Source organism: Vidua chalybeata, chromosome 2 (genome assembly GCF_026979565.1).
Source record: "Vidua chalybeata isolate OUT-0048 chromosome 2, bVidCha1 merged haplotype, whole genome shotgun sequence".
Classification (NCBI taxonomy): domain Eukaryota; kingdom Metazoa; phylum Chordata; class Aves; order Passeriformes; family Viduidae; genus Vidua; species Vidua chalybeata.
This window is the reverse complement of record NC_071531.1, coordinates 73,422,720-73,437,864: the sequence shown is the minus strand read 5'-3', so window position 1 is coordinate 73,437,864 and position 15,145 is coordinate 73,422,720. Positions and strand designations below refer to the sequence as shown.

Sequence of the window (15,145 nt, the reverse complement as noted above, 5' to 3'; positions counted from 1 at the left end):
GGACACTCAGAGCAAGCATGCAAGGATAATTATAATGCTTAAAATTTTCCATACACAAAAGAAAAACATGATAACACTCTTTGCAGCAGTAGCTTGAAAATATCAGATAAAGAGAAGACCTACACCACTATTAGAAGAGGCCATGGCAAGTATGTCTCAGAAACACTGAAGAGATAACAGTGCAACAAACAGAGACATTAAGGCATCAGATAGAAAAACAAATCTAGTCATGTAAAGCAGGACATCAGACACTGGAGTGGAAATCCACGTTTGTAAACACCACAGATCACCTGCTCCATAACCCTTCCAATGCAAATCCTTTCACAAAATGAAAACTATGTAATTGAATCTTGACCCAATTTGCAAGCTTAGACAAATCAGCTGAGCTAGCAACCCCAAAAACAAGACCTAAAATAGCAGAAATATTAAATGACATTAGGACACTTCTGCCCCTGAGATAAATAGATGAGCATTGCCCATAACAGCTCCATGGGATTGCCAATGCCTGGCAGATCTAAGGCTTTCAGGAGCTGAGGAGAAGCTGGATAATAATTGCAAGCTCTTGAGTTGCAATGATGACATCTTTTGCTGTCCTTTGTCTATCAATTGCTATAATTGAATCCCTGGCAGGAATTCTAGGAAATGGAATTATCTTGGCTGCCAGTTCATCGAACTGCATTGGGAGCAAGACATGGCCCCCATATGATATGATTGTGATCTCACTGAGTTCATCTAAATTAATTTTGCAGTCATGGAATACACTGGATTTCTTAATGAATATATTTTATGAACCCTTCTTTTATAAAGAAAACCTGCTAACAGTCACCAAGATAATTTTTACGTTTCTGAGCTACTCCAGCCTCTGGTTTGGAGCCTGGCTTAGTGTCTTCTATTGTATCAAGGTTGCCAGTTTTACACAGTCTTTCTTCATCTGGCTGAAGCTAAGAATTGCCAGACTGATGCCCTGGATGCTGCTCACAGCATGGCTCTGCTCCTTCACAGCTGCAATTCCCTTTGCCTGGGATGTCTCCAGTGTGCACAAGAACATCACTGTTCCTCTACACATGACAAACTCTTCAGCAAGAAGAACCACACGGAAGGACAGTTTGGGTTTATTAATTCTTCTCTGTAATGCCGCTATAGGTGTGCCTTTAATACTGTCTGTTGTTTCAAATATCCTGCTAATTCGGTCTCTGTGGATACACACTAGACGCATGCAAAATAATGCAAGTGGCTTCAGGGATCCCAGCTTAGAGGCCCATATGAAAGCCATCAAGTCAGTCTTTTCCTTCCTTACCCTTTACATTATATTTTTTATTTGTGTGCTTATAATTGTATTCAACACTTTTTTACCTTTAAGCAATGGAGACTCAATCTTTGTAGTTTTAATGGCTGCCTGTCCTACAGCACACACATTGGTCTTAATTTGGAGCAATCCAAAATTTCAAGAGCTGCCTGCTAGGATTTGGCAACACACTAACTGTCATATCAGAACTGCATCCAAGTAAAGACAGTGGCTTAGCCTAGACTTTCTAGTTTAGATCCAAATCAATTAAATTGAAGTCATCAGAGGCATAAATAAGAGATGCTGGAATTAGTAGATTAGGGCCTTGATATGTAGACAATAGGGAGGTGGGAATTTGCTTTACTTGGATGTGAGTCTTGTTAAGAAAAGTTCCGTATGTTGTCTACTGTCTGCTGTAAATTCCTTGGAAATCACCACAGTTTCCCTAACACAGCAGAAAAACACAGCCAAGACTGACTAGAATGCAATCTCTTGGAATGCTTTACATAACAATTCATGATACAAATAGAATAGACCTGTTTAAGCAAAGGCATGGCCACATTTTATTTGTTAATATAAGGCTTGAATGCTGTTTCTGGTTACTAAAACCTCCTAAGGAGGATTCTGAGGGAGTCCAAATATTTTCAGAATATCACATGGATCATTTTTGACACTGGTTGAACTCTAGTAAAATATTTGGTGATCTAAAGATGCCTATTACATTCCAGCATGGTTGAGGAAAGAATGACATGGCCTTTTGAGATACCTCCTCTTGCTGAAATAGTGATCTGTGTCACTGCATTATTGTTACATCACAGCTGGAGCTTCATGACCCATTCCAGCTGTAGTGAGAATTTACACACTTTTAAAGCAACTGTCACAGAAATACATACAATTTAAGCCTTATGGTCACTAAGACCATCCTGATTCAATGTGTCTGGTTTGGATGTTGTCAATCTGTTTGAAGCAATGTACCTGTAATTGACCTGAGTCTGTGCCTGTTTTATTTTACAAATTAAAAAATACCAAGTCAAAGGACAACTTGAGATGGAGTATTCCTTTCCCTCATGACATAAACTGTGCCACAGGTGACCGCACTGGCTTCCATGAACATTGTTATGCCATTTAAGAGACATGCTGAAAGTTCAGCACATGGCAATGACACCCTGACATGCCATTGTCATCACCACACATTGTCACCATGCTGGTTCCCAGCCCAGTACCATGAGACACCCATGTTGGGAGGGTTGGTCCATCCTCTGCCCTTCCCTGCTCTCCCCTCACTGGCCTTCAGGAACAAACCTCAGAGCTCCCAAACCACATCAACAAGCAAAACACGTGGGCTGTGCTCAACCCATAATCCCTGTGTGCTGTCCGCCTCCTGGTTGAGCTCTGAGGCCCACGGCTGCTCAACAGGTACACCCTGAACAGCTGCTCTCACACAATTTGGTTTATGTTCCATTATTCCACATTCCTCATGAACACGAGAGTCAAAAGCCACTCCTGTGCTATTTTCCAGCCTCCATAAGTATATATTCCCTCCAGAGCTTCCTTTCCATAAAATTAAAACCAATAGTTACCAATTTATTACCATATATTTGGAAATCTAAGAGAGAAAGCAGACAGAAATATTGGAAAGCACCTCATAGGTTCAGTCTTCTGGAAGACATTTCTGTCTGTCACTGAACAGCTAACTAACTATTCTCATATTTTTTTGTATAATTACTTTAATATGCATTTTATACACACTCTACTAAATCCCTGTGTTCTACTGGAAAATTATAATGCTTAAATAACTCCACACACAAAAGAAAAATGTGATAATCCTCTTCGCAGCAGAAATTTGTAAATATCTGACAAAGAGAAGAGCTACCCCACTATTAGAAGAGGCCATGGCAAGTATGTCTCAGAAACACTGAAGAGATAACAGTGCAACAAACGGAGACATTAAGGCATCACATATAAAAAAACGAATCTAGTCATGTAAAGCAGGACATCAGACACTGGAGTGGAAATCCACGTTTGTAAACACCACAGTTCACCTGCTCCATAACCCTTCCAATGCAAATCCTTTCACAAAATGAAAACTATGTAATTGAATCTTGACCCAATTTGCAAGCTTAGACAAATCAGCTGAGCTAGCAACCCCAAAAACAAGACCTAAAATAGCAGAAATATTAAATGACATTAGGACACTTCTGCCCCTGAGATAAATAGGTGAGCATTGCCCATAACAGCTCCATGGGATTGGCAGTGCCAGATCTAAGGCTTTCAGGAGCCAAGGAGAAACTGAGTAATAATTGCAAGCTCTTGAGTTGCAATGATGACATTTTTTGCTCTCCTTTTTCTGTCAATTGCTGTAATTGAATCCCTGGCAGGAATTCTAGGAAATGGAATTACCTTGGCTGCCAGTTCATCGAACTGCATTGGGAGCAAGACGTGGCCCCCGTATGAGATGATTGTGATCTCACTGAGTTCATCTAGAATTATATTGCAATGCTGGATTATACTGGATTTATTCTTAACTATATTTTGTGATTCATCCCATTTTGAAGAAAATACATTTGGATTTATCAATATAGGCTATATTTTTCTGAACTACTCCAGTCTCTGGTTTGGAGCCTGGCTTAGTGTCTTCTATTGTATCAAGGTTGCCAGTTTTACACAGTCTTTCTTCATCTGGCTGAAGCTAAGAATTGCCAGGCTGGTGCCCTGGATGCTGCTCACAGCATGGCTCTGCTCCTTTGCAGCATCAATTCCCTTTGCCTGGGATGTCTACAGTGTGCACAAGAACATCACTGTTCCTCTACTCGTGACAAACTCTTCAGCAGGGAGAACCACAAGGAACAACAGTTTGCCTTTATTGATTGATCTCTGGAATGCGAGTACAGCTTTGCCTTTAATACTGACTGTTGGTTCAAGTATTCTGCTGATTGGGTCTCTGTGGGTACACACCAGGGAAATGCAAAATAATGCAAGTGGCTTCAGGGATCCCAGCTTAGAGGCACATATGAAAGCCATCAAGTCAGTCTTTTCCTTCCTTATCCTTTACATCACATATTTTATTTCTTTGCTTCTCCTCCTGTACAGTGATTTTTTACCCCTGAGCATTGAGGACTCTATCTGTGTAGCTCTATTAGCTGCCTGTCCTACAGCACACACATTGGTCTTAATTTGGAGCAATCCAAAATTTCAAGAGCTGCCTGCTAGGATTTGGCACCACATTAACTGCCATGTTAGAACTGCATTGATGTAAAAGACAGTGGCTTAGCCTGGACTTTCTGATTTAGATCCAAATCAATTAAGTTGAAATCATCAGAGGCATAAATAAGAGATGCTGGAATTAGTAGATTAGGGCCTTGATGTGGAATCATGAAGAAGTGAAAATTTGCTTTACTTGGTCGTTAACCGTGTTATGAAAACTTACATAAATTCTCTACTATCTACTGTATTTTCCTTAGAAGATCACCACAGTTTCGCTAACACATCAGAAAAACAAAACCAAGACTGACTAGAATGTAATCTCTTGGAATGCTTTACATTACAATACTTAATACAAATAGAATAGACATATTTAAGCAGAGGCATGATCAGATTTCATTTGTGAATATAAAGCTTGAATGTTGTTTCTGGTTACTAAAACCACCTAATGAGGATTCTAAGGAATTCCCAATATTTTTGGAATACCTCAGTGATCATTTTTTGCACTGATAGAACTCTAAAGAATCATTTGTTGATTTTAAATGTGGCTATAACATTCCAGCATGGTTGAGGAAAAAATGACATGGCCTTTTGAGATTCCTCCTCTTGCTGAAATAGTGATCTGTGTCACTGCATTATTGTTAACATCACAACTGGAGCTCCATGACCCTTTCCAGCTCTAGGGAGAGTTTATCCACTTTTAAAGCAACTGTCACAGAAACATACTTGACTTGAGCCTTATGTTGACTCAGCCCATCCTGATTCAATGTGCCTGGTTTGGATGTTGTCAGTATGTTTGAAGCAATGTACCTGTAACTGATCTGAGTCTGCACCTGAATTGTTTTATTTTTAAATTAAAAATACTAAGTCAAAGGATAATTTTGCTGGAGTCTCCCTTCCCCTCATGACAGAAACTGTGCCACAGGTGACAGAAGTGTCTTGCATTTATGCTATTTAACAGGAATGATAGAAATTCAGCACATGGCAATGACACCCTGACATGCCATTGTCATCACCACACATTGTCACCATGCTGGTTCCCAGCCCAGTACCATGAGACACCCATGTTGGGAGGGTTGGTCCATCCTCTGCCCTTCCCTGCTCTCCCCTCACTGGCCTTCAGGAACAAACCTCAGAGCTCCCAGACCACATCAACAAGCAAAACACGTGGGCTGTGCTCAACCCACAATCCCTGTGTGCTGTCCTCCTCCTGGCTGAGCTCTGAGGCCCACGGCTGCTCAGCAGGGACACCCTGAACAGCTGCTCTCACACAATTTGGTTTATGCTCCATTATTCCACATTCCTCATGAACACGAGAGTCAAAAGCAGCCCCTGTGTATTTTCCAGCCTCTTTAAGTGCATCATCTCTCCAAAGCTTCCTTTCAATAGAATTAAATCAAATAGTTACCAGTTCATTAATGAACTTGGGTAACTACTTGATTTGGCCATCTTGGATTAATTTGGGCATCTAAGAGGGAAAGCCAACAGAAATTTTGGAAAGCACCTCATAGGTTCAGTCTTCTGGAAGACCTTTCTGTCTGTAACTACTCTCCTAACTAACTATGGCCATATGAATAGAAATATCTTCAACATGCGTTATAAACACTGTCTACTAAATCCCTGTATTCTAGTGGATAAATTCTAAGATAAGTTTGATAGGGATTTGTTCTGGGAAATAGCAGCCCCTGTATTAGTAGGAAAATTACAGTTACTGGGAGTAGGATCCTCTGAAGACATGCATCTTGTCTGAGAGCAGCATTTTCTCTTTTTTCTCTACTGTTTGAAATATAAAGGTGATTTGGTTCCCTCTACCTTAAACCTGCCTGTTTGCAACCTGAAGAACGTTTGAAAGTCATGGACTCAGACCCTTCCAAAACATATGAACTATTTGTCGCCTTCTGATGAGAAGGCGGGCGACCTGGTTTCAAGATACAGCACGGCGACCCAGCCTCCCCCGGGTCACTCGGTCCACTGACGTGCACAGACACCAATGTGGTGGATGGTCAAATGGCGTTTATTATCTCATCTCGTGGGGTTAAATAGTCAAGGGGGCTTTACTATGTCAAAAGGGGACAGTGGGTCTGGCTAGGGTTAGTAAGGAGTGGAAAACTACTGGAGTTAGGAGGGGCTGCATGCTTCAGGGGTGATTGATCACTTATAGCAGGAAGAGGGGGGAAGAGTCTTGCTTTCCGTCACATCCCGAGATTTTCCGTTCACCTGTCCCTATCTACCACACTATTTCCACACACACTAATCTCACATAACTGCAATGACAACTCAATTCAAGTCTGGTATGTTGAATCAAATCAGGAAACAAATGGAACTCAAAGCTCATCCTGCTCTAACATTACCAGAAGGACATCATGCAAATCATCTTGTCCTGTACCTCTTTCCACTGAGCATCCAGGAAAAAGCTCATAAGATTTTCTAGGAAACTGCTCACATGTAACACAAAGCAATGAGGCCAGCATTTGAAACAAAGCACTTTTCTGTTAAAAGCACTTTTCTGTATTACTGTAATTTAATGATGAAAAAAGTCATCAGTGAGTAATTCAAAGAAAGAGAGTAGTCCCCATTTCTTTTCTAAAGCACAGTCTTTTCCAAGTGAAAAAAAACAGTAATTTGTTTAGAATCCTTAGCTCAAGGCAAGAAATGCAAATATCTACATGAGACATCACTACATGATGCTTCTCTGATTTGTGTTCCTATAAACACAGCTGGAATTTTCATAATGGAAATTCTGGACAACATCTGATGGGCTCTTCTTTCAATGCCCATCAGAACATGATTTAAGAATTGGTAGCACATATACAATTGGCAGCTGGCCACATTATATGATGGTCCCTTATTAGCTTTGCATGTGCGTATTGAACTGGATAGCGTCTTACACCAAAATACACATCTATTAAACTGATAGTTTCTTCACCAAAATTCCTTCTTTTTTCATCTCAGAGGAGCTTAGTTTGTTGAGATACGGAAATACAAGTGTTACTCATGCCTTCACGTTGCAAGAGTCTTACACAAGCCAAATTTTGTTGTTTATTCAGGCCAATTCACTGAGCTCTTTTTGCACCTTTTACTTATGCAGTAAAATCTCTTCTTGTATGAAGGGAAATTAAAATTAAGATATCTGCACTTAGCTTTTGAATTATTTTCATCTATCCTATGAAATGGAATGGCACACTACACTAAGCTCAGAGTTCAAAAACAAAAATTCTGTTATCTTCAAGTAGTTGCACGCATATGTAAATATTTGTTGAATTAACCTAAAATGCAGGATGGGCAGAAATTTCAGTTCAGCTATGACAGCATATATGTGTTTGTGAAAGTCCAGGGGCAATTAATGTCAGTTGCTTAAAAAATGAAGGAAATTTCTGCTTAAGGGAGTCAGCAAATCACTGTTTTTAGCACAGCCACAGAAAGGGTATATCTACAAGTACATCTTACACTCATGGATTCCCAGATCACTTATTTTGCGGGGAAAAAGGGAGACCTGAATAGAAAACCTCACTATTCAGCATTATGAAAGTTGAGATTGCTTAAAAAATCACCAGCAAAGGTATCAATAAAAATCAGATTTAATACTAAGCAATAGCATGACAAAGGTTATTGACAAGGTTCACTCTACTAATTACTAGATGGTTAAGGCACACCAAGGGTAAAAAAGCAACAAACAAAATTCACTCAATCAAAACAGAAATTAACTGAGTACTATCTATGTGTGTGTGCGTTTAACTGTGTGTGATAAAAGGATAGAAAGGGCAAGGACAAAAAGAAATACAGCCTAAAAGCTTAATAGCGCACAAACTTAACAGTACTTAAGCTTTACTTGTACCTTAAACTTGACAACTTAGTAATGGAACAACACTGTACAGCATTTAACATAACTTAAATTGTACCTTAAACGTAACAATTTAGCAAATAATTAATACTCAACAGCATCTAACTTAGCTTATAACTTAAATAAAAGTTACTTACAGGCCTAACTTACTTAGATACCTAAGGTACTTAAACACCTAAGAGAGCAGCATTACTCCTGTTTTGTCATAGCTATGCACACAGACATAAAGAGTGCAAGATACTCATGAAAAATTCCCCTCAATGTGACACTCAGATTCTCTGGACAGAGAGACATAATTCTGTCTCTCAGGAGAAGCACAGAGAGAAGAAGAGAAAACAATCTTTATCTCTGCTCCTTTGTTTTCCCCATGTGGAATGTGGCATGGAGATTGTTTACCAGAAGTGATTGCTTGATTGGATTCTGGTGAAGGTTGTTTGGGTTCAATGACCAATCGAATCCAGCTGTGTCTCAGACTCTCAGCAGAGAGTCACAAGTTTGTGAGTTGTTAGATAGGTAAGTAAGAAGTATGTATGTAGAATAGGATAGTCTCTCTTTAAGTAGTATATTAATGTAATATAGTATAATTTTAATAAACCTAGTCCTTCAACCTTCTGACGTGGAGCCAGACATCATCATTTCTTCTCGCATCTGGGGTTGCCTGATTATTCTGATACCTCAAAGGTAACAAAATACTCACTTTGGATGCCTTTGCATCTCCTCAATGGGCAAAGGGGCCTTGAGGAGTGTGGGTATCAGCCCAGGATCCATTGTTATTTGGTGATCTCCAAGTGCAGCAAAGGAGAGTTTGCTGGCTCAGAGGGCAGTTGCTGGCCACAGCTGCTGTGGCACAGGAGAGCTCCAAGGGTCTCATTTTGGACCGCTGTTTATAGGCCTCAAGTGAGCAGGCCTTAGTCATAACAATGTTCCATCCTGGCCACACTTCAGGCCAGCACCCTTTCTTTGGAAGTGGGAGAATAAGGATGTTATGCCATTCAGGCAAGAAAAACAGATTCCAAGGCGGTTCATAAAAAATCCAGGAGCTCATTAGGCAGTGCAAGTTTCTGGGAGCAGACAGTGTTTCTGATAAGCTCAAGAGGAGCTGGGCCCAGGGGCTGCTCATCAAGGCCGAGGCCTAAAGAGCATTTCTCAGATCACAGTGCAGCCTGAAAGGGCAGGGGCTGGTGAATAAACCAGCACAGCCAGTAAACAGCTGAAGTAACAGACAGCAGCCTAAATGGTCTAAGAGGAAAGAGCTACCAAATCCTTTCCCAGCCTTGTCTGAACAAACGAGAAGATCCCACTGCGTAAGAATAAGGCATGGAATAATTTGCACTCTCAAAAGTGGGAAGAGAGTTGAAAGGGCAAATGAATGTGACACACACTCTTGGTACAGAAGCAAAGAAACAAAAGTGTCAGAGAAAAAATGAAGGGAACAATGTAGGCTGTTGTATAACTGGGTACAAGTGCAAAAGACCAGTAGTACAAAGGGAAATAATTAACTAATTAATTGCTGTAGCTTTCCTTAATTATCTGTTGCTGTATCTCATGTTTCTTCATCATTTATGTTGGACGCCACCACAATTTTTAACTCCTGGACAGGAAAGATCATCAGAGTCTTCAGTGTTTGACACATTCCTTCCAATCAGAGGCAAGAGCATAAGGACACGTTATGTATCCCTAAGGGGATCCAACCACTTTGCTTTACCAAATCAGTTTCATAAAACCTCCATAGCCTTAGTTATTGACAATACTTAGGTTGACTCTTCTGTGTGTATGATGCTCAGTTTTTCTTTTGAAATCTCTTCAGACAGCAGTCACAAAGCTGATGCAGTTTAATTGACACAGCTTGCACTGAATTAATTAATTTTTTATTGCCTGTTCTTCCTGGGCACAATATGGAATGTAAAGGAGGATGAGCCACAGGTTCTCTTAATTTAACATAGAAAGAGTTAAATGCAGCAACTAACAGAACATGCAAACAGCTATTCACTGTAGTTTGCATCCCTGTAATTACGGGTTGGGCTTTTAAAATCAAAGAATTCTATCCTCAGCTAAGAGAAATGGAAAATCCTATTGCATTTTTAAGGCTTTCCTGGACATCCACAACTTTGTCTTTTTCTGGGTATATATCTTAAAAGCAATACTATCATCCTGATTTTAGTTTGATTAATGCCTATATGCAGATGGTACTTGTGAAACATAACAAATAACTTTAACATAGCATATTGAAAATATGCCTTATATATTTATGATGATAAAAAAATTATAAAACCCTCCAAACATTAGTAAAAAGTACTAATCACATCTGATGCTCAAATTTTCAGTTTTGAAATTATTTCCTTGTAAAGATATAGTCATTCTTCTGTTTTCCAAATATGAAAATTTAAAGATTCAATCAGCTGTACATAATAGCAGACCTTGCAACTCTTGGACAGATTTTCTCCTTTATGTACCAAGACATGAGACATAATGTTTACTGCAAATTCCATTTTACTTGATAGAAGATTCTGCCATGCAGAAAGAGCACAAAAAATATTTACTTCTATGTCTTTTATTAATTAAGAAGCTATTTTTTACCACACATTTTAAATTAATAGCTATTCACAAAGCAAATACACTTGCACAGTTCCCTCTTTCTCTTTCTGTCTCACATGCCCACACACACACTCATAGTAACCGTAATTGAATTACAAAAGGAAAACAGATTTCAATTATTAGCAATAAATAATCAGCAGTGCTGAAGGAAGAAAATAGACGAACATTGCAGTCAGCAGTAGAATGTTGATTAATGAGTGATTTGTATCCCTCAGATCACATCTGAAATCCCTTTCTTAAGCTAGAACTGTGGTGTTATGCTGGTTTGGTCTGGAGAAATTGTGGGGTTGGAGACCAGCTACCAGAGAGACCTGGTCCACTGTTTTTAACTTGTGCCTTCAAATTCAGGGATGGAAGATTTAAATATTCAGAGGAAAAGTTTAGAAACCTTGTCTTACAAAAAGGGATAAACACAGACATACACGTCACCTGGTCCCTATTGAAACTTGAATCATTTTGATCTTGAGAACTGAGATGCTGGCATTTAATTAAAAACTAGTCCTCACAATTCTCTCAAGCAAAGGTCAGAGCATAATCTGCCATAATTTATGCAAATTTTCAGTGGTCAGTTGTTTCATTGTTAGCTGATTGCACACTTAACATGAAATCCTATACAGCGACCCCAAGGTAATTTTAATATACGCGGTTTGAATAAATAGTGATTTCATGATTACTTGGAATTAACAAAACTTGAGGAGAAAAAAGTAACAGAGAATCATATAAAAAGATTTTTTTAATTATTAAGGAAAAATAGTACAGAAAGCGACAATAGTCACAAAAAAAGCCTGTATAAATGTATTTATAAATTAAAATGTCTCAGTGGAAGTGCACTGAAAACATATGCCTTAGACCACAATTTAAAGAAATAATTAAAACTTTACTTTCAATTTGTTTAACTCTTCATTCAATGGGTCATAAGATCAAAATACAGTTTATTCCGAAACTGAATAACATCTTATCTTTTCTTACAATAGAAATCATATTGGCTCACTCTTGCAGTCTCCCTGAAACCAAATTTTGTCAAATATTAATATTTCTTTAGAGTCCACTTTCTTCAAGTGATACTTTTACTGAAAAATTTCTGATTGACACTTCTCCAAAAGCATTTGGGCTCACAAGACAGTAAATATATAACTAGCTTTTGGAAGGTTTTGACAAATACATTAATAAAGATAACACAAAGGTAAATACCACTCCAGATAACTTCATTTCAGATGTCTGTTTAAACCATTGTCAGTTTGAGATACAGAGATTAATCCATCTCAAAGCTCAGGTTTATCTTAACCACAAGATACATCTCATTTCTCTGAAACTCAAAATCCCTCCAGCACAGCCTGAGTAAGGAAGAAAGTGGTTTCCTTCCTAACTGCTTGCTTTCCTTCAGGCAGCCCCATCTTTTCCTTAGTACTCACTGTATTACCTTCATCTCTTAACTCCATCTATGTTGTGTTTAAAGATAACGGCAATTCAAAGGCACATGTACTTACACAGCCCCAAAACAAGTTTTGAAGCAGCCTGTATTAACTTCAGACCACAAGACATGCATTTGGGTGTGCTTATCTTTCTCACTTGCACAGGCGTATGGGACTGACAGTCGTAAGACCCAGAGGAAGCCTTCAGAAATGTGTACAGCCTTCTGTACAAAAGAGTTCACACTCTGAATTGAAACAATTAGGCAAGTGTGGTTTGTCTCTTAGTTATCTTGCAGTGAGTGATGTACTTTGAAACTCTATTTATAATGTGCAGCAGTAAAGGTATAAATTTCCCACAGGTACAAAAGAACTGTGTTCAGAGGGATTGGAGGTGAAGATTACTGCTGCAAGCTGAAATAATGGGACAGGACAGTGTCCCGTGGGATGCATGATGGCTTTTGGATCAACTCTGGCTCTGCATTTCTGTCATTAAAGCCCACATGGGCTGAATCTGCATGAAAGAGCAGGGCCTGTACCTGTGATACCAGAAAACAGATCAAAGAAAGAATGGGTAGGTGCTGAGAGACAAGTGAAACTCTCCTAAGAATACATAGGGTCGGGAGACTCTCAATCCTGCAGATTCACAAGAACAGAAAAACTCAGAACATCAAGATTCTCAAGTCTCTCAAGGCCACAAGCACATCAGGATATGAGGTAACAATCAGTGAGTGTCTCAGTGTAAGACAATAACTGGGCATAATGTGTGAATTGTTATCCACTATTAATAATAACAGCATGATTGTACTAATAGCCTAACTAGTAAGAAGTGATCTAATAGACATTAATTGTGATCTTTTTCTCTCCTGACTTGAATATCAACAGGAAAATTTGCAAATTTACTCATGAAACCATCACATCCTTGCTTGACTCTCTAGGACTACTACAGGCTCATTAATGGTTGCCTACCTGAGCCCCATCTGTACCTCACTAACCAATAAATATTCCACTAATCCTGCTCATTGTCCCTTCACTGACCTACTTACTTTGCACTGTGTCAATCATAGTCTGAGATGTTGCATATCCTCAGGGCAGAGTTGGTTGTCAAGTACCAGATTAAAATGCTATATGGTCACTATGGAGTAAGGCCTTTCTGTCTGCTCTACAGCAATCTTCTCTTGTATTTGTAGCAAAAGGATTATTTATCCAGAGGGTCTGTTGTGGTAATTCCTGAACAATGGAGAAGGGATTTAAGGGGACCATTGGAGTCCCCAAATCGACACTTGTGTTAACGGAATGAAACACGCCCAATAGCTCCTTTCAGTAATTATGACCTTGGTCATCACTGCAAAAGTTTTCTGTCACCATTTTTACTCAGACCTAATTCCAGGGCCTTATTTTTCTTGTTGTTAGAAATTCCCTTGTGATATACTTTATTTTCTTTACATTATATAGTCCATGTTCTAGTTAGTGTTAACCCATCTCAAAATACTTAGAAGTAAAAGTTTGTTTTCTAGGCTGACAACTTTTTGAAGGCTCTTCATTACCCTTTGACTGTAAAATGGACTTTGTATTCCTCTGATAATCCCTGAAGACATTCTCTGTATATCCAACTCTAGCACATCATTTTGGTCAGCAAAGTACTGTGTTCAGTTTCTTAAGCAAAATATCTCAGAGTTGTTCTGTTGTTTCCTGCCTGATTTTCTCAGAATCGTAGCACCATTTTAGTCAGAAAATATATTAATGTCAAGTCCAACCATTAACCTAGCACTAAACCTAAGGACCTGCATCCCTAAGTGCCACATCTACATATCTTTGAAATAAATCTGTGAATGGCAACTCAACCACTTTCCTGGGGAGTCTGTCCCAGTGTTTGACAATGCTGTCAGTGAAGAATTTTTTCCCAATATCTCACCTGAGCATCCTTTAACACAACACGAGGTAGCTTTCTTTCATGCTGTCTGTTCTAACATCCATGGGCACTGGCACATACCTGGCTACATGGACACCATGCCCATAAAAGAGGCTCTGGTCATCAAGAGCCAGTATGCTGACAAACAGATCGTACTCTAAGGCTTCCTGGAGTGGGTTTAAAATGTCAGTGAGAATTCAGTTGGTGGACACCTATCAGCAAAGAATAGTGCTAAGTGAAACCACTGAACCTCACTATAGGAAGCGACATGATAATGGGATGCCTTACCTATCTCTCATTAGCACATCTGTAGTGGGATTTTCCCCACCCCAACCACATTTCCAATGGAGTGGCAGTAACTTTCTGGTTTTCAGACATCTGTATCAGGTAGCAGAAACAGGACAGAACAGCCAGGAACTGAAGCTGACAGCAAATTAGGCATGAAGCAAGGTCCTCACAAGAGTTGCAATACCATAGTACCTAAACAAGAAACCTCCAGAATAGGTCAGCAACAGCAGCAAGGTTAAGCCAGCAGTGTAGGCAATCCAGAAAAAAACAAGATCAAGCCGTAAAGTCAAGTCAGCAGATCAGAGCCAGGTACCAGCAAAGTTCATGGCCAGACCCCAGCCTGGCTGCCCTGTAGCTTTAGAAGAGACCCCAGGCAAGTGTCTGAGGTCCTGAGCAAAGAACAGGCAGCCTCTAGCCAGAGTCTCATCTTCCAGACAGCCTCTGCTCTTCCTCTCATTTATTTCTGCAGAAGTCTGACCCAAGGCTATCCTGTTGCAAAGTTACACAGAACTTGAACAAGCAAAGCCCAATGAGAAGGGGAAGAGGTGCAAAGATTGGTGCTCTAAGGACCCAACAGCATGGATGTTACTGAACTCAGGATTTTGGATAAAGGG

At 39.6% G+C, this 15,145-nt stretch overlaps 2 protein-coding genes across 2 annotated transcripts; both read left to right on the top strand.

The window, feature by feature from the left end:
* The first annotated feature begins 572 nt into the window (after positions 1 to 572).
* Positions 573 to 1,508, top strand: LOC128783728 (taste receptor type 2 member 40-like). The gene has a single exon (XM_053934758.1). The coding sequence runs from the start codon at positions 573 to 575 to the stop codon at positions 1,506 to 1,508; it is 936 nt and encodes a 311-aa protein (XP_053790733.1).
* Positions 1,509 to 3,605: 2,097 nt separating this feature from the next.
* On the top strand, positions 3,606 to 4,541 carry LOC128784310 (taste receptor type 2 member 40-like). The gene has a single exon (XM_053935798.1). The coding sequence runs from the start codon at positions 3,606 to 3,608 to the stop codon at positions 4,539 to 4,541; it is 936 nt and encodes a 311-aa protein (XP_053791773.1).
* The last annotated feature ends 10,604 nt before the right edge of the window (positions 4,542 to 15,145 follow it).

Coding starts and splice junctions, on each gene's coding strand:
- LOC128783728 (XM_053934758.1), top strand. CDS start 573: ATGATGACATCTTTTGCTGTCCTTTGTCTATCAATTGCTATAATTGAA.
- LOC128784310 (XM_053935798.1), top strand. CDS start 3,606: ATGATGACATTTTTTGCTCTCCTTTTTCTGTCAATTGCTGTAATTGAA.